This window comes from Hakea prostrata, chromosome 5, assembly GCF_041222555.1.
Source record: "Hakea prostrata isolate BN-2017 chromosome 5, UWA_Hpros_2, whole genome shotgun sequence".
In the NCBI taxonomy this organism is placed as follows: domain Eukaryota; kingdom Viridiplantae; phylum Streptophyta; class Magnoliopsida; order Proteales; family Proteaceae; genus Hakea; species Hakea prostrata.
This window is the reverse complement of record NC_142604.1, coordinates 55,503,599-55,524,131: the sequence shown is the minus strand read 5'-3', so window position 1 is coordinate 55,524,131 and position 20,533 is coordinate 55,503,599. Positions and strand designations below refer to the sequence as shown.

The following is a 20,533-nucleotide window of genomic DNA, read 5'->3' as shown; positions in this document are numbered from 1 at the left end:
CATGATCTGCACATCCTCTTTTTGGAATCTCCTTCTCACTTTTTGCATTCCAGAAGGAGTATTCATATAGAAAAGAACACAAGACATGGAGGACTTCTGTCCATTTCCTTCTATGGCTTATAGATCGACTCAACTGACATTCTTTTATGTACTGAAACACTAATAATCAACTCTCCATATTTGTAAATCGACTTTGAATTGAAGAATGAATAGTCCCACCCTTCTACATACAATATATAATCATATTTGTTGGAAAATGTCATGTCAGCATTGCCACATCAGCCTCCATTAGTTTTGATGATAACAAACATGAATTACTAATGGCTATACTGAGTTGTATTTGTCTAGTTCAATATGAGAGCAAGTGGATCAAATCCAACTCAATGCCGAATGCCTAAGCCCAAGTCAAGTCCATGACCAAGCCAAGATGGACATGAAGTCTTAGTCAAAATGAGCATGAAGAATGGGGTACCAGAAGACTCAAGAACATCAATGATCATCAACTCAAGCTCAAGCAAGAAGACTTAGCAAATTAGCACTTAAGTCACTTCATGTTCACTCATATATATAATTGCACTCAATTATACACATATCATGTCATTAAACTAGCCTATGACCACCAAAAGTCTGATTTTCGAAGTTAGAACTTTGTTTTGGAGGCGGTCACTAGTGGCGGTCGCTCAACCTAAGCGACCGGCTGGTTTCCAGTAGACTGTGTAGGTTTGATTTTGGCTTTGATTTGACTCTTAACTCTTATATATTCTTGTAACCCCATGCCTAGGTGTCCTCTGTTTTTACTTAAAGTCTTATAATTATTATTGGATTGCAACTTAAAGAGGTTCTACTAAATTAAAAGGTAAGGACATGCATTCTTATTTATATGCAATTACATATACATGATGATTCAGCTGTTCTATTTACTATTCTTTGATTATGTAACTTGCTGTAATTGTATAAAGCATGTGAATCTTATTGCATACTTGGTGTTTGTGGTGTTCCTTGATGTACTTCATCTTTTATAATATTGCACAACTGTTCATGGTATGATAAAGAGTGATGTAGTGTAGTTGTGATGGAAGGGGTATTCCGTTGGGATATCTTGGTTGGAGATATCAGAGGACTGTGGTATAAGCACATGTTCACTGATACCTCTAGCACTATCATGATTACTAGATGACATACCTAGGAGAGTCTAGAATTGCATGGTTAGATACCCCACATACTATTACCCTTTTGGCAAGGGAATTGAAGCCGGATGACCCGTGACAATGGTGACGTGACTATGTTTCATCCTACAGCGGTAACCAGTCCCATGCGAAGACTCAGTGGTCCACTATTGGTCATGCAATGGTAGGGTTGCATATGTTAGGGTTGGGCTCATGGACGTCCAAGGAGCGGACTGGGTGTTGTGAGGAGTCATGAGAGCATCCGCCCCAATAATATTTGGATGACCATATGGTTAAGGAGTGGAGTCCAACAGCCATAGCCAGTCCATGAGGGTTCTCACTCCTAGGTTGCGAAGGATACTGAACCGAGTTGGTTGGTGCCACAGGGGAAGTATCTGGACTTCATATCGTATGTTACCATTATGTCTTGCATTGGATTAGAAACCCCGACATGCGCCAATACTCATTGCCAATGGTCGTGGTGAGAGAGTGTTGATTTAACCCTCAGCCATGGTTTGAGAGCCAGGTGTGGACTTACCCCTTTGCCCAGGATCCCTACAGAGGTAACCAATCCTTGCCGGATCAGAGTGACTAAACCTACCTAGAGGAAGGTTGGTGTATATCTTAAAGCATGTCAACTGTTAGAGACTTGCATAGTTAGATCTTAGTAGCATTCATATTTCTGCATACCATTAATATCATTTCATATATGCATTCGTGGATTGTATTGACATATATATGAGAATTGTTTGTTCCTTACTGAGTTCGTCAGAACTCATTCCTTTCATTGTATATATTATATGAGCTGTACAGATGGTGGCACAACATCGGAAGTTGGAGATGATTCATATGAAAGAGTCTTCTCATATGAAGCTGATGTGGCACAGACAGTGGTTCATGTACTTGTAGAGCGAGAAGCCTCCTGAAGATGCTTGGTGTGCGCTTATAGCACCCATTGATGGCCAACGGAGGCAGATTGCTAGGATTTTGATGATCGTATGGAGAAATATTGGTGGACCCTCTTTACTTGCTAATTTAGAAAACTAGTTTTTAGATTTAGAAAAGAAAATCGGAAAGAGGATTATTTACTTTATTTATTTTGCTTCCGCTGAACTCGATATTACATTTGATTATTGATTCTTTCTTTCGATTCTTTTTTGGATATTTATTGGAGTATTTGGACTCCTGTGACATTTTTATTAATTATTGCACTTATTCTTGCTCTTGATTATCTATACTTGTGTTTATTATTATTGATGGGTAAGACCGTGGATCCTATAACGGTTCACTCCCACGGGTTGTCGGGCGGATAACCGAGACCGGCGGGTGAGGTGTGACAAGTACAATCATGAGCAAGAATAAATCAAAGTAGCATATCAAAAAATATATATAATAATAATAATAAATCAAAGTATTAATTGACATTTCACACCTACCCTCTCAACCTTCCTTCCACAAACAAATTCAAAGGAGAAATTTTGTTGGACCAAGGATTAGGGTAGCCTCCATGTTGGAAATGTTTAAAAGTTATATACAATATTCTACTATAAATATTATTTATTATTTATTGTTTCCTTTTGTGGTTTTCATCACGGGAACCTTAGTCCCACATCGAAAAGTGAGGAGCTTAAAACGTTTGGTGTATACAAAGAAAGCACTTACATCTTTTGCCTTTTGTGGTTAAGGATTGCACACACACAATGTGATGCAAACTTTGCTTAAACCCTAGTTTGACCAAGCCATGGAATATAAAATCTATATATTAATTAATATTAATATAGCTATGACTCGGGTTTTTTTTTTTTTTTTTGGATATGAGGTTCATCCGGGCCAGCTTATGTGCACCACGATTACATCCTCAAGTGCCGAATGGGTGTGAACCCAAGACCTCCCCTAGTAGGGGTGTAAATGGATAACCAAAATTCGCTTCCGAATTCGCATCCGCATCCATTTAGGTGTATCTAAAGCTGTCCGATTATTAATAGGATATGGATATGGTATACCCCTTTCTTACCTAATATTATCTGTACGATAAAATTATCCGATTAAGTTACTTATTTAGATTTATTATTCTTATTTTTATAAATTTTACATATGATATGTGATTATTTTTCTAGATTTTCTACTAAAATAGCTACCAAAGTTGTTAAATTCTTAAATTTCAAACCTAGCTCTCACAAATAAAAAGGTAACGATGTGAATAGGTAGTCGAACATTTGTATTCAATCTATATTCCTGCTCGTTTAGAAGAATCTATTTAAGAAAATAAATATCCGATTACATCCGAAAACCGATAGAATATTATCCGAATCCGTCCTAATATAATAGGATGAGGATATGGATATACCACTATTTGATCCGAATCCGGTCTGTTTACACCCCTATCCCCTAGGGAGGTTGGGCTTTTAACCGTTTTACTAACCCATCATTGGCAAAATCACCTATAGCTATGACTTGGGACTTTACTTCTTCTCCTATCTTTCTTTTCTTTTCTTTTTTCTTTTCTTTCTTTTTCTTTCTTCTTTCTTCTTTTTCTTTCTTTCTTTCTTTCTTTTTCTTTTTTTTTCTTCTTCTTCTTTTTTTTTTTTTTTTTTTTTTGGATATGAGGTTCATCCGGGCCAGCTGTGCTTTGTGCTAATCTAGCCACTAGGAAGAAGCCCATCATTCTTGTATTAATCTAAAAGTAGATCTTTTACAAATAAATTGCTTATAGCTAATGGCACCGCGGGGGAGGGGGGAGGGGGGGGGGGGAATTAGTTAGGTCTCAAATTGTTGTAAAAGGTTTACATGTTGAAACCAACTTATAGCTCTAAGCCAATCTGAGACTTTGTTATGAAGTAATAAAAATCAATCAAAGTTGTCAACTTAAAAAAAAAAAATAAAAAAAAAAAAAAGTTTACCCAAAAAATAAAAACAATTAATCAAAGACCTAACCATTTTTATGTAATTCAATGGCTCATGGAATTAAAAACATTGGGAAAAGGCTTATTGTTGTTGTTGTTGTTGTTGTCAATGGCTCATGGAATTAAAAACATTGGAACCAGAATATTACCAATTACCCAAATAATTGTCTAAGACTTAAAGTTGTTATGAAGTAACAACATTGAAGTGACATTGTGACCCTTTTAGTACTCAAAAAAGTTGCCTATTTTGATATGCTAAGGATCTATAATTTTTTGGAATAAAAAGTCACCCATTCTAAGAATTGCCCTAAAATATAAATAAATGAAGTCCTAAAATTTTATTTTCTAATCAACACGCCATATGAGCCTTAAACAGAGTTTTCTAAAGAAGAGATTCAGAAGTTCCTGCTTAGCTTAACATAATCATGGAAGAGCAGGATTTACTGCAAAAAGCTCCGAAGTAACCCACAAAAAGGCAACAACTTCAAAGAATTAAATCAATCAGTTCAAAATATGGAGTGCTGATCAGGTTTCTTGCAGCTATTGCTTGAAAAACCCGATATAAAAATAAATCCATTGTTTAAAGCTTGACATTATTAATTAGCATGAGACGGGGTCAAGTTAATCATTCCATCAATATCTTATATGGAGAGCAACCTTTCCCATTCAAAGACAAATTTATAGTTGACCTTCCTTCACCAAGACAAAATTTCCCATAATTAGGGGTAATGCCCACTCAAACTTGTCAGCATATATCTATATTTTTTAAGTGAAGTGATCAATTACTCCAACTTTCAGATTAGAACGGTTAGGAATCTGGAAAGACTCAGGAATTCAACGTTGGAAGAGAGCAGAGAACGAAGTAAAATGTGGGGGGAAAAAATGGGGAAGAAACCGTATTTCAAATCTCCACCATTTAATTTTTTTTCTGACAACTGTATGATCTTATTCAATTTTTTTCCTTTTTTTTTTTTATTTTTTTTATATTAAATTTTCATAAAAAATGTGAATTGCCGTTACTTTTGAATTTCCTTTCCTTTGTACTTTTGTGTGTAAACTTGAATGGACAATAGGTGCATGGGATGTTGATTATTTACAAAAATAAAAGCATGTAAACCCAAACGTGATTGATAAACTGAAATTTACCAAAAAAGTAAAGCAATGAGGCACCAAGATTGATGACGGAGTTCGGTCCAAAGGACCTACGTCTCCGGGACTCAAGAATGGAGTCCAATTCTAATATGGGATTTGAAAACTTACAGAGATCAGAAGGGAAATAAGTATACAAGAGTAATCAAAATAGGCACCAAATCACCCTCAAACAACCATCGAGTGTTCTTCTCCCTTGCCAAATCATCACCAATTGCAGCGGCTTAGAAACTCTCCAAGAATAGAGATGAAACCGAAGAACAAGAGGAGAATCATATAAACCGATTACATACCGTGCTGCCGTCATATGCTCTCCTTAATGCCGAAGACTCCATCACGAACCCTTCCTCTTCCTCTGATCAAGATCGCAACATCAGCGAATGAAGAACATGAAGAACACAGAAACCCTCAGACAAACTCAAAAGCCCCAAATCTGATTTCGTGAAAATAACTTCTTATCTAACCCAGCTGAACCCAAACCCGAACATATATACAAAACAGCCTGAACCATAAATTGGTTCAAATACAAAAACCAACCCGAACCGAACCCGGTTCATACAGATTACCCCAACAAAGCATTATACAGGATTGCAATTATTATAGTTTTGAGTAATTATTACCGCTTTATTACTTTCTAACTGGTGAGAAACCCACAATCCACAATCTATACAATGCCCCGAAAACAAAAAAAAATAGGCTGGAATTTTGCCCCAAGTTTGGCGAAGTTCTTTTTGTAAGAGGTGAAGAAGATTTCATAGTAAAATGTTGTTCTACATAACAATTAGGTCTAAAACTTTTATTGAAGCACACTAGAGGTTTAGACTAACTCTAAAGAATCACTTAGTATTGAAGTGACATCAAACCAACTTAAGAGAGCATGACTATTAGGTGGTGTTTGAGAAGAATTGAAAAACAAAACTTAAGTTGAAATTTATAGGTATCTCTTGAGGTTGGTGTGATTTCATTTTCATATAAACCTTTTGTAATTACAGTATCACCCTTCTTTTCCAGAATAATGAATATTTTAACCCAAGTTATTAGAATTATAACTTCTTCAACTAAAATGCCCTTGATGGTAAGATATTACTTTTTTGTTAAAAATTGTTCTTTATTCATTAAAAAAAGTAAAAGAAAAAAAAGGTCATCCTCCACAATATCTACTCATTAAATTTAAAATGTCAATATCGAAATTGTACCATGCTTCACACTGTCATACCAAAACCATACCATACCAAATTTATATAGTACAGTATGAAAACGATATTTTAAAAACGATTCGGTACGGTTTCGGTATAAAACGAGTACGAGAAAAACGATACAATTCAGTATATGGTACAATATGATTTCAGTATAAAACACCCATTCTTCTAATTTGTAATATTGTTACAATAAACCAAAGTATTGATTTCATGAACGTACTTAAACAAAGAAATGCTTGTTTAATAGGTGGTTTATCACAATAACTAAGCCTTGGAAAACAATTTTAGATGTGTTGGGAAATGGTATCTGAGCTATAGACGGATGTCGTTTTGAGACAGACGGTACAAAAATGGTATTTGGTACGGTATCGGTATGATATACGGTATATACTGACGTTATAGAGTATGAAATTGAAACCGAACCGTACCGAATTCCAAAAAACGGTTTTTGTATATACCGTAATGAATTTGAAACAGTACGGTAAAATGCGGTTTTAAGTGGCATGGTTTGATACGGTTAAACGGTTTTGGCACCGTATTGATACCCTTAAGTGAGTGTTTCAAAACGCGTAGAAGAAGGAATGCTAAGAAATTATGGAGATTGTCCTCTTTGTTTTTAATTCCTCTTAACCCCATGAAGACAGAAGTTGAGTTTCCCATGGCATTTATGTTCACAAGTCTATTTTTCTTTGCAGTAGTAGCGGGCTTCAGGAATTGGCCAGATAAAGCAGACGGTTGTAATAGAAAATGCAAGAGTATATGTGTGAAAATAAAAATTTATTTTTACATTTAAAGATTTAAGGTTTTCAAATTTACAAATCAAATCCCTGACTCTACCCGATCCCCAAATTTCCAAACCCTTTTACTCCTCCCCTCCACCTCCTCCTCCCCGAATTTTTCACTTCACCAATCTCTCTAATTTGGAGAATTTATTCTACTGCACAGACAACACCATCTTAAAATTTGGAGGAAGCCTTGATCATACTTTTCATCAATGAATTTGGCGATTGAAGATTGGCTTGAACTAGTCTGATCTTTGAGTGAAGTTATCGCTTCAGTTATCATCTATTGAGAAATTCTAAGAGAAATTAAGTGTACAACTCCGTACAAAAGCAAAGGAGATGCAAACTTGAATGTAAGGTGGATAGAGGAGGGTGGATTTCTTCATCTCGGAACTGGGTTTCGAAACTGCTGCTTTACAGGTCGATGCTTACACCATTGCTTGCTTCCTTTGAGATTTGCAAATCAAGTTTTGAAATTTTAAAATGGAAAGACAACACAGTAGCGAGAAAGAGCGGAGGAAACATATACCAATTTTTTTTTTACTGTGACCACCCTTTAATGATTTTGTAAATTTTTAAATGTAATTTTTTTTTATATTCACACATATATCCTTGTATTTTCTATTACAACTTTAATTTATTTGGCCAAATCCTCACTATTGGGAGCAGCGGCTGCCAAAAATCTGGAATAATGAAGTCAACCAAATTTATTTTATTGTTTAATTTTATTTTTTATTTTTTTATTTTTAACAATACGTGTCCCATTGAAAAGTGTTCAGTTCCCTCATCTTTCGTCTTCTTCTTTCTTCTCTCCATCAGATTTCTGCTTCTGTTGTTCTAAGTTTCATTGCATTACATTTATTTTCTCTTTTAGAGAAGAAAATGTCATCTGTGGTACAGCTTTTTGGAGGGTCCTGCCTCTCGGCTTTCCTTCAGGTGGCTTTTGACAGGTTTGCTTCTCCTGAGTTGCTCGACTTCTTACTGCGATGGGAAATTGATTTGGAAGAAGTGGAATCACTGAAGCGGACAACAGTTATGATTCAGGCCTTATTAGATGAAGCTGAACTGAAGCAATTCACAAATGGTGCTGTGAAGCTGTGGTTGGACCACTTCAAGCAACTTCTCTATGATGCAGAGGATATATTGGATGAGTATGCCACCGAACTTTTACACCTGAAATTGGAAGCAGCCCACCAAACCCAACAGGTACGCCACCCCATTCCTCTCAGTACTTCATCAAGTGAAAGTAGTATTTCTTCTGCATCGAACTCTCGCATTGAATCTGCAATAAATGGCATTAATGAAGCTTTGGAGGGAATAAAAGGCATCGGGCCTAAGGTATATAGCATCGCTGAAGAGCTGCAAAGAATTAAAATGTTTGGATCAAAAGTAAGGGACATCAATCAGAGACTAAAAAGTGCAGCACAAGAAGGTGCTGCTCTTGGTTTGGTTTCCAGTATGGGATTTGGGTCCTCAAGGCCCTCTTTTTTCAGTCAAAGGCCACCTACGAGTTCTTTGGTGAATAAATATAGAGTTTTTGGCCGAGAAGAAGACACAGAGGAGATTGTTGGATGGTTACTCTCAGAAAAAACTGTCAGTCATGCCAGCAACAATGGCAATAATTTCTCAGTACTGCCCATAGTGGGCATGGGCGGTGTTGGAAAGACTACCCTTGCTCAACTTGTTTATAACAATGAGAAAGTCACCAAGCATTTTCATCTAAAAGCCTGGGTTTGTGTATCTGAAGATTTTGATGTGGTTCGGTTAACCAAAGAAATTCTCGAGTCAGTTACTGGTTCATCTCCTCCTTCAAATTCATTGGACCTGCTACAGCTGAAACTTCAAGAAGCATTGAACAAGAAAAGATTCTTACTGGTCCTAGATGACATGTGGAACGAGAGCTATGAGAGATGGGAGGTTTTAAGAACTGCTTTTGAAGTCAGTACAATAGAAAGCAAGATATTGGTTACAACACGGAATAAAGGAGTTGCGTCAATCGTGCGAACCGTTCCAAACAACCATTGTTTGAAAGGTTTGTCAGATGAGGCTTGTTTTGCTCTTGTTAGAAGGCATGCTTTCATGGATGAAAATTCAGATCATGCAAATCAGAAGTTGGCATTATTTGGACAAGAGATTGTGAAGAAATGTAAGGGTTTACCATTGGCTATAAAGACATTTGCTGGTCTCTTACGGGATAAAAGAGAGAATATTCAGTGGAAAACTATTTTGGAGAATGAAATATGGGATTTAAGAGAATCTGAGATTCTCCCATCACTCATGCTGAGCTACCATCATCTTCCTGCATTTCTGAAGAGATGCTTTACATATTGTGCTTTGTTTCCCAAAGGCTATCCATTCAGTAAGTTGGAATTAGTTGTCTTGTGGATGGCAGAAGGTATAATTCAACCAAAAGGAAAGAAACGATTGGAAGATATAGGGGCTGAGTATTTTGATGAACTAATCATGAGGTCCTTCTTTGAGTTATCTAATCATTGTCACACTCTGACAGGATTCCCGTTGTTCATTGACTCAAAACTACATGAAGATCGATCATTTTTTGAGTCATCTAGTAACACAGGATTAGGATTTGTGATGCATGACCTGATCCATGATTTAGCACAATTTGTATCCAGCAGAATGTATTGTAGGAGAGATCATGATGAGTCATCCCAAATTCTAACTACAACTCGTCACTTGTCTTACACGATGGTGGAAAATTATACTATTGAGGTGACTGAATTTGAGACCATGAAAAGCTTACGTACCTTTCTAACTCGGAATGATAAGATAAGAAGTCCAAGGCACTTTTTACTAAACATGCAATTCCAATTCCTACGTGTGCTACGTGTCAGAATTTGTGACCCTGAGTTGCCTGATTCGATTGGCAAGTTGAAACATCTAAGGTTTCTTGATCTCTCATTTTCTGACATTGTGAAGTTACCTGACTCAATTGGACATCTTTACAATTTAAAGTCATTGGTACTAGTTAGCTGTGGGAAGCTTAGACAATTGCCTGAAAATCTGGGTAATCTCATAAACCTTCAAAATCTTGTTCTTCCAGGAAACTGGAGCTTCGATAAAATTCCGTTAGGAGTGGGCAACTTAACCAGCCTTCAATTGTTAAGCTCAAAGGATATGGGGCCACAGAAAAAGTTATCTGAACTCAGTGGGGCAAATGTAGGCAATAATAAGCCAAAAGCTATGGTGGCCAAGCAACACCACCTTGGGTTACAATTGCACAACCTTACATCTCTCCGAGCTCTTCGAATATCAAATTGTGAGAATCTAGAGGTACTATCCAAGGAACTACACGCTCTAGTATCTCTACGAAGATTAGCAATACAAAGTTGTCATGCTATTTTGTCCTTCAAGGAAACAAGGTTGCCCACTACACTTCAACAATTGAAGATCTTTGAATGCAAGAATCTGGAGTCATTACCCAATGAGCTATGCACTTTAACATCTCTCCAAGAATTTGTAATTGGAGGTTGCCCTACTCTTGTTTCCTTCCAGGAAACAGCGTTACCAACTGCACTTCAAGAATTGAGAATCTTCGATTGTGAGAATCTGGAGTCACTACCTAAGAAGTTAGACACCATAATGTCTCTCCAAGAACTTGTAATTGAAAATTGCCCTGCCCTTCAGTCCTTCAAGGAAACAAGGTTACCCACTACAGTTCAAGAATTCAAGATTATCAATTGCAAGAATCTGGAGTCCCTGCCCACAAATTTACTGTGCAGCCTCACTTCTCTCCAGAGATTAGAAATCAAAGAGTGCCCTGCTCTTGAGTCCATTCCAAACATGGATTTACCAAATGCACTTCAGGTGGTTTCTGTTCTAAATATTGGGCAGCTGAATATCTTGCAGAAGGGGCTGCTGAAACTCACAAATCTTAAACAATTGGAGATTGTGAATTGCTCCTTTCTTATGGAGTGCAAGAATCTTGAACCCCTAAATACCTCAGGTCTTTATAATCTAACCTCTCTTTCATTTCTTGCCATTGGTGGATGTCATGCTCTCATTTGCATTCCAAGGGGTCTGCTTCCCACAAACCTTAGGGATTTTTGCATCAAGGACTGCCCCATTCTTGAATCTCTAGATGATGGACTCTCTGACCTATCCTCTCTTAAACGTTTGGAGATCCATAACTGTCCAACGCTGACACAACGGTACCAAAAGAAGGAAGCAGAAGAGTGGTCCAAGATTGTACAAATCCCAAAGGTAATAATAGATGACATATGGCAAAGTAGCCTAAACACCACAAGTGGATCTGGCCTGTTATAGTAAAATCTACAGATGGAGAAGTACAGATATGCATTGCTGCTAATATTGAGGTATTTCTTCTTTTAATCAGATACATATGATTTCTTTCTATCCTAATCCTACAATCAGATATGTATTTCTTCTATAATCAGATATGTATGGTTTCTTTCTAGTCTAATCCTGTAATCAGATGCGTATTTATTCTATAACCAGATATGCATGAGTCTTCTAATAGAAGGAATGCTTTCTTTAAAAATGCTCATTAAACAACAAAAACCAGCATGGCAATTTCATTGAACTTTAATTAGCCTCAGATGGAGTGCAATCTTTGAAAATGCTCTAAAATATATGCAAGACATGCAATTCATGGAACAATTCAGCATCTACAAGGCATCACTTATCAGCATATCATTAGTTTTCTGTATACCTAAAAGCTTTGGTTGGTCAACAAAAATCTTTGAAGTTCAGTACAGTATGGATCTGTTCTACAAGCCAGCAGGGTATGTTATGTAGTCGAACATACATCAGTTGTTTTCAGCTCTTTGCAGAACTTTGGAAATTCTATGGGATTAAATAGTTTTACGATAAAGATCGTGGCCTGGTCACATGGCCATCAACACGAACATGTATTCCATCAAGACTCATTGATTACAGCAACAACAAACTGATAACTGCAGCCCCAAACCCATCTTTCTCCTTTCTGTATTCTGGTTTTCCCAATACCCGACATTCCATTGACCTTCCACCATCAAAACAGGTATGAACCTCCCTTTCCAACCCCTCCAAATTTGATCCAAAGTGGTCCAATTCTGACCAGTCAAACCCCTAAATTATCCTCCTCTTAAAAAACAGAAGGCCCAAACCTAGCTTGCTGCCTGTTCAATCTAACCTTCCCAGCCATCAAAACAGCAAAAGAAAACCTTTGCTGTGGGATTCTGCATCACTCACTTTGTCTAACCCATTAAATCCTAGGTTTGATCAAAGCCTAACCCTAGGGAAGAGATAAAACCCTTTTTTTCACCTAAGCAAGCTCCTCAGTTCATCCCATGTCCTGGATATTGGCTCGTACTTGGATCGTATCCAATCTATAGGTCAGGCCTGGCCCATTCTTTCCTTCAACATTGGAAACCGAAGCCTAAAGCACAGAAAAGGAAAAGAAAAAAAAAGGCATTCAGGAATGATCAGTGGAGTGGAAGAGTAATTACAAGCATTAATTGAAGAAGATGAAGATCACTGCTCTAATGGGTACTTTCTAGTGAAGGCATCGGGAGAAAAGTGACACAAGAATCCCACTCTCCAAATGATATAGCCTCAAGTGAATGAAGGCTAGGAATCCAAGATCTGTAGATGAACAGAAGTAGGATGACTTAGGATTTCAAGGGGTTCTGGGCAGAACTAATTCAAGCCTCTGTTTAGGGTCAAAACAGTGTCAAAATTCAGGTCCGATTTATTAGGTTAGGGGCCATGTTTCTGAATATTCTAGATACCAGAATGCTGGGTATTTCCTTTTGGGTGCTGGAATTAGGGTTAGGGTATCAATGGCCACAAATTAGGGCTCGAGGAGGTCTAAGAGGCCTTGGGTCAGGAATGGAAGGGGTCTTGGGTTACGATTACAGATTAAAGGGTTTTACGGATCTAGGTTAGGGTTTACAGTTTTAGACGTTTTACAGTTTTAGAGGTAGGGTTTTCATGTTAATGTTTGGGAATCCAGGACAGCAAGGAATTAGGGTTTTGGAAGGGTGAGAAGGGCTGCAATTGGGATCAAGTGTCAATGGAGGTAGAAGGATAATGGATTGGGTTAAAACTTTGATGGTGGGATGAGGAGCTATGGGTTTGGGGTTGATGAAGATGGAGAAGTGATCAAACATGGTAAGGTTTTCAAAACAGAAATTAAAAGAGTGGAAGGGGGAATGGGATAATCTGCTGACTTGTTACTTTCCTGTACACATGTCTTGTAATGGGGTGAGATGACAATGAAGTGGAGGCACTGTCAAAGGAGATCCTTCAATTAGAAACCCTAGGTTGCTTACTCGATCACCTGGAGGTGTCTTACCATTGGTGGAGCAACTTAATTCTCACAAACACACTTAGGCAGCAATAAAACACTTCGTAGTCTGAAATCCGAATTCTACTACATGGGCAGGGCTTGTATTTATAGCCTCTCAATTACGTCCCCAGTTGTACTCAAAGATCAAAATAGATACTGAATTTGAAATGGGACTCTTAATACCAAATACTAACCTAATGAGGACTGTTTACTCATGTGTCAGGCCCCTGATAAGGATTATTCAGTGAAGGTATATCAGGGACTGATAAGGTCTATCTCTTGATAGTCTTGACCTAATTTTAATAAAATAAATAACCAATTTTTGTATTTGACCTAGGTGCTATACTTTTGCACACATGGAATAGGCCGATGACCACACAAACGTATTAAAGAATGACCCAACCCCCTATCTATCAATCCTAAGCTGGTTTCAAAGAAAAATAGCCCAATTGATGGGCCTGCATCAACCTAAGTTGGTGGGGAGTCAAACAACTGGGTGGACATCCTTGATGATAACAAACCGATGCACGCTAATATAATGTCTGGGGTTTGGAGTGATCCAAATTAAATAGGTGACTTTAGGAGAAACAGTTGGAATGGGGGGGGGGCCACACAAACGTGTTAAGATGACCCAACTGATCTAGCAATCCTAAGGGTTAAAGAAATGCCCAAGGATGGGCTGGTGCATCCAACCCCTTTTAGTTGGGATAACACTTTGTTCAGTTGAGTTCTGATTGGAGTTTCCTTGGTTAGTTTTCAAGAGATCTTGTACAAGGAATCTTCAAGCCTGTTATGATCATGTTTTTCAAGGCGTAGCCATGATATTTTCCCTCTTTCAACAGCTAGGTACATCGATCCTAGATACCTTAGGAAAAATTGAGAAGTGTATAATGCAGTAAATTATTTAGTGTTCCTTTCCAATTATTTTCCAAAACACAGCCTTCAAATAATCAAAAATATAGGAAAGCAAAAGACTAGAGCTTATGAACATACCAATGTCTCATAAGGAATCTGGTCAAGATCCAATTAAGTACCTACTATCTCAGTAATACTGTGTCATTTATCAGAAGGGGTTCCTAAAGGTGTATAATGCAGTATACATACCGAACTTTAACGGATTATGGACGACGTTCAGAAAGCGTTTTTTGTCCAACAGGTTGTGTTCCTTTCCATTTAGTAAAATCCAGCCTTCATTCGGTGGGGCTAGATCTTTGTCATACCAAATTATAGCAGGGATGCAGTACAAGACTATAGTACTTCAATCGGGGTGCCTCTGCTTGTCATCATATTCTATTTTTTAGGTGGTGGTCTTCTCCCTTTGGATCAGAACGGTTGGGAATCGGGAAAGAATCAAGAATTCAACGTTGCAAGAGAGCAGAGAACAGAGAGAAACCTGGGAAGAGAGGGAACAATAGTTGAGGTGTCTTGAATCTGGAATGCGGCTTTTCAACAACAGGCCTCGTCTCTCCTTCCACAGAAGCAACGTTTCCTCTCCTACTGACCATCCCCACCAACGAGAGGGAACAATAGTTGAGGCCTTGGGAAGTCCTCCCTCTCAGCCTTCCTTCCACAAACAGATTCAAAGGAGAAATTTTGCAGAATTTGCCAGTCATTAATACCTGATCCAATTACTGTACAGCATAGACCCAATTAATTTCCCTCTAACTGAGAAGGAAATTGGCTTCCCCTCCCAATTTTCCAAAGCATTTCTCCATCTCCAGGTCAAAGTCTGGATTTGAGCTGTAGGGTTCAACGTTAGAAGAAGAAAAGTGAATACTTACAACATATATCAATGGAAAGTCTCCAACCTTCTGTAGCAGCCCATGAGTCTGCTTTTCATGAACACAAAGAACTTCTCACTCCCTTTGTTTCAAATCTTCTGCTTCTGTCATTTGAAACTCTTTGTTTTACATTCTTTCCCCCTGTTTATGGAAGAAGAAGATGGCATCAATGGGACAACTTGTCGGAGGGTCTTTACTCTCCGCCTTCCTTCAAGTGTCCTTGGACAGATTTGCCTCTCCTGAGTTGCTGGACTTCTTACTTCGATGGGAAATCAACGCTGGACGGCAGCAAGAGAGCCAGCATGATATGTCAATGTAAGCTTCTATGTGCCCTGGCAATATGTGTATGGTTCACCTCATCTTCTCTCTTTCTTTCCCTGTCAATGTGTGTTTTTGGCATAATCTCAAACATCCCATATGCACTCTGTTCGTTTAACACTGAAACTTTTCTCTTTTTGGCAACTGTTCCAAAGCTGAAACAATCATGTTTCATCAGTCACATTTCCACTCATGTTTCAAACAATATATATGGAAAATAGAACAACCCTTGTCATATATTGCTATCTGATCCTATAATCCCTTCAAGTTGCTGGACTTCTTACTTAGATATAAGAGGGGTTAGTCTTACAGTCTCACCGATCATGCAACCCTGCCTTGGCCTTACAATAGGAAATCAGGGATCAAAACGTCACATTCTCTCCTTTCCCTTTGTAAAAGATCCATTTACCTTCCTATAAAACTTTTTACCTATGATCTTGCATTATCTTGGACTTAACAAGTGTATCTAACCTCATGGCTAAGGGTTGGTTCAGTTAAGAAAAACAAATGCCTCATAATATGAGATTAAGAGCTAAAATCTCCTCGGGATCAAGGGCGATACCTCTTCATATACTTGAATAGTTGTAAAGCAAACCATCCCTCAATGAGATGCGTGTGAGTTGGCCCAGACAAGTCTCCTTTCTATAAAAAAACACACATTTGAATAATGGGGATGCAAAGATATCAAGGACTAGTCCAAGATGATTCATTTGGATATGAAAGATTAAATATTTTTATTTTTATTTCGTTACAAGGTCAAAATTGTATGTGAGAGCATAGTGCAACATTTCACCAAAATTTGCTGAATTTCGACCATTTTGGTGGTAGGTGAAACAATATCTGCGGCAAAAATAAGAAAAACAAAAAATTGCCAAAATTTCGGCGATATCTGGAAAAAAAATCAGAAATATCGCTGAATATTGTACTGTTTAATGTCACATCTACTTTGTATTTATTACACTCAAGGTACAACCTACTTTTTAATGTCACATCTACTTTGTATTTATTACACTCAAGGTACAACCTTCCGCCGAATTTCAGTCGTTTCGGTGAAAGGCAAACCGAAATAAATACCGAAAGGCGATATTGCGAGATATATATCCTAAAATATATATTTTTGATCATATAGGCATGAGTTCGCCGAATTTCGGGCGAATTATCAACCTGATTTTGGGATTTCTCTCTCCTCTCCAAACCTCCCCCAGAGCTTCTCTCTCCTACTTCTTGCTATTTTTGCCATATTTTCTTTAGATCTTTGACATAAAACCTTAGGTTCATTATTAATGAGTATAACATTGTTCGCGACGATCAAGCGAAATTTCACACAGATCAGGGTGTTTTGTGGAGTTTTTCATATGAGAGGTAACTATTGTTCTCTAAACTGTTTTTTCTTTTCAAAATGCATGCTATAATGTTGTTGGATGGGTATGAAAATAATATATGTTGAATACAGTACACCGATCTACAACTCAAAGAATCGGAATATTTTTTTGTGAAGTAATTTATTTATTTATTTTCGAGCGTAAAAAATTGTATTTTTCTACATTGCAAATGCTTACTTTTTGCATGATATATGTGTTATATCATAATTGAAAATATATATGTGGATCTCTATGGGCCGATCTACAGGCTCACGGAGTCGGAATATTTTTCAACCCAATAAATAATTATTTTACGTTTTGAAAATTATTAAAATATTAATATAAAAGAGAAAAATTAGGGGGGAAAAATAAGAGAAATGATTTTGAATATTAGAGAAAATTATGGAATAGCTATATAATTATTTTCAAGTACTGCTCGTGTGGTTTCATTGTCAGTTTTGATATGGCAACCTTTTCTTTTATTGAAAAAAATTTAAATATTTATTTTATATAAAATATTTTTTTGTATTGTTTAATTGTTTATGCAATCATTTTCGATGCAATAGTTATCATGTCTAGCAGTGGGAGAGGAGTAGGTTCACAGGGAGGACAGTAAGGCCGAGGACAGGGACAACCACAATGAGCTGCAGCGAGGAGAAGGGTTGATCCTGCATGACAATATTGTGTTGCTATTGATAGCAACAAGAGTAAAACAAAATGCAGCTTATGTGGTAAGGAGTTGAACTCATGTGGCATAAGCAGGTTTAAGATTCACATCAGTGGCAGTTCAAAGGATGTAGCTACGTGCATTGAGGTAAATGCTAATATAGTGAAGGCAGTTAGAGAGCTGGAGAAAGAAAAGGGGAAGAAGAAACAGGAGAAGAGGAAAGTAAATGCTGCATTGGATGAGGCAGTGTGAGCACCGTCATCTTATAGAGTTGATTCAGGTTCTGATCGAGATGTTGATCCCGTTGATATCAGAGAGCAGGAGAAGAGGGACATTAGACGGGCGATGGCTGAGAGCAGGGAGATATAATACCAGGAGTAGGAGAGGGTCAGAGCTAGATTTATAGGAACTGGTCCCTCTAAGGCTGCAGGGGCTGGGTCATCTGGATCTAAGGACAGGGGTGGTATATGTGGTATGTTCAACCGATCACAAAGTCAGAGGGTCACTTCTATAGCAGATCTACAGAGACCACGTGACTATCCATAGACGAGGGATCATATCATAGAGCAAGATCCTGATATTTTCAGAAGGAATGGAACCAAGCAGTCCAAGATTACAAGTGCATGGAAAGGGATGGTTAAAAAAGTGAAGAAGGCAGTGTCAAAGTGGATGTACTACAGTTATGTTCTACCAAACATAGCAGAGGGTCCTTATTAAAAGAATATGATTGATACTATTGCAGAGGCAGGTCTTGGATATACTGGTCCGACCCCTAAAGAGGTGATGACTACCTTACTGATTAAGGAGAAGGAGGAGCTGTAGGAGTACATTGGTGGTTTGAGATCGATGTGGGAGTCATATGGATGTACCATTATATGTGATGGAGGGATTGGTCCAACAGGAAAGTCTATCATCAACTTAATGGTGTATTGTTATAAGAGGACCGTTTTTTTGATTGCGCTTACCAGGGGGATCTGCCATTCAAGCAAATCTATAGTGTCTTACATAGGAAAATGAAAAGCAAATCAAATTGACCAAAATGCCCCTTAAACTTGGACGGCCCATAACTTCCCTGTTTCAACTTCAAATTGAGTGTCGTTCATGACTTTGTATTCGTGATGTTGCATCTACCAACAAAGCCTTCCCTATCAATAAAACTCTACGGTTTTACATAAGAGGACAAGAAGTTAGTGAGACATACCGAAATGTGCTTTAGAATTTGGTGACCCTTGGCTTCCCCGCTTAGGCTCCAAATTGGGCACCAGGGATAATTGGTAGCACCTATCAGATCTGCCATATTGGCAAAATACTATATTTTGCAAGGAAACTAAGAATTATTCAAATTGAACAAAATGCCCTCCAAATATAGGCAACCCATAAGTCATCCTTTTTAGCTCCGAACTACCTGTCGATTGTGGCTGTGCGTCCGTGACTATTAGCACTACCAATTGACCAAAATGCCCTTTAAAATTAGGGTATTTTCTCCTTTTCAGCCCCAAAAGCCCATGAGACCAATTGCATAAATTATTAAAGGCTGGTGTGCTTTGTGCTAATCTAGCCACTAGAGAGAAGCCCATCATTCTTGTCTTAATCTAAAAGTAGATCTTTTACAAATAAATTGCTTATAGCTAATGGCACCTGGGGGGGGGGGGGGGAATTAGTTAGGTCTCAGATTGTTGTAATTTGTAAAAGGTTTACATGTTGAAACCAACTTATAGCTCTAAGCCAATCTGAGACTTTGTTATGAAGTAATAACAATCAATCAAAGTTGTCAACTGAAAAAAAAAAAAAGGGAAAAAAATAAATCATACCCAAAAATAAAGTCAATCAATCAAAGATCCAACCATTTTTATGTAATTCAATGGCTCATGGAATTAAAAACATTGGAACCAAAATGTTACAAAAAGGCAACAACTTCAAAGAAGAAAATCAATCAGTTCAAAGCATGGAGTGCTGATCAGGTTTCTTGCAGCTACTGCTAGAAAAACCCAATATAAATTAAATCCATTGTTTAGAGCTTGACATTTTTAAGTTAATTATTCTAGCAATATCTTATATGACTTGGGACTTGGGATGTGGGCTTTGATCCGGAAGGCCCATTTTGTCATGAGCCCTATTCTGGAAAGCCCGCTGCTGGGTGATTACGTGGAGATGCCATTAGAGAGGCACTTTCCTGTAGGGAGGTCAGCTAGATATATACTTTCTTGAAGGGCGTTGAGCTGAAAGGTACCATCACAAAGAGAGGTGACCTTACCCTTTCACCCACAACCTTTGGAGCTCTATATAAACCCATTTTCGAGTTCATTCTAAGTACTGAATTACCTCCTCCTCTTTTTACTCTCTCTCCCTAGTTGTTCTGTCAAGCAGTGAACATTACCTGATACACCTTAAGTAACCTTTCTGGGGTGCAACATTAAAGGTTGGGCTGACTGATCTTGGGGTGAAGACACTATAGAACCCATATTGCACAAATCGGGGTGTCTAAATACCTTAAAGAAAGTACCTTTGGTACGTTTCAGCTCTCAAGTAGAATTGTAAGATCAAATGTATTTGCAGATTCCTCAACAACGTTTCAACACTCATAGTTCTATTATAGCTAATGGCACCTGGGGGGAATTAGTTAGGTCTCAGATTGTTGTAAAAGGTTTACATGTTGAAATCAACTTGTAGCTCTAAGCCAATTTGAGACTTGTGTTATGAAGTAATAACAATCAATCAAAGTTGTCAACTGAAGAAAAAAAAAAAAAAGGGAAAAAAAATAAATCAAAGTTTACCCAAAATTAAAGTCAATTAATCAAAGATCCAACCATTTTTAGGTAATTCAATGGCTCATTGAATTAAAAACATTGGAACCAAAATGTGACAACTTCAAAGAAGAAAATCAATCAGTTCAAAGC

General features: G+C 37.7%; 2 protein-coding genes across 2 annotated transcripts in view; both read left to right on the top strand.

The window, feature by feature from the left end:
• Positions 1–20,533, top strand: part of LOC149016663 (putative disease resistance RPP13-like protein 1) — an 81,760-nt gene that overhangs the window by 14,584 nt on the left and 46,643 nt on the right. The window lies entirely within an intron of this gene.
• On the top strand, positions 8,021–11,801 carry LOC149016668 (putative disease resistance RPP13-like protein 1). Its single transcript, XM_089154731.1, has one exon. It carries the CDS (start codon positions 8,082–8,084, stop codon positions 11,481–11,483), a length of 3,402 nt encoding a protein of 1,133 aa, XP_089010857.1. The 5' UTR covers positions 8,021–8,081; the 3' UTR covers positions 11,484–11,801.

Bases quoted from the DNA above. Each gene is read 5' to 3' on its own strand.
- LOC149016668 (XM_089154731.1), top strand. From the start codon at position 8,082: ATGTCATCTGTGGTACAGCTTTTTGGAGGGTCCTGCCTCTCGGCTTTC.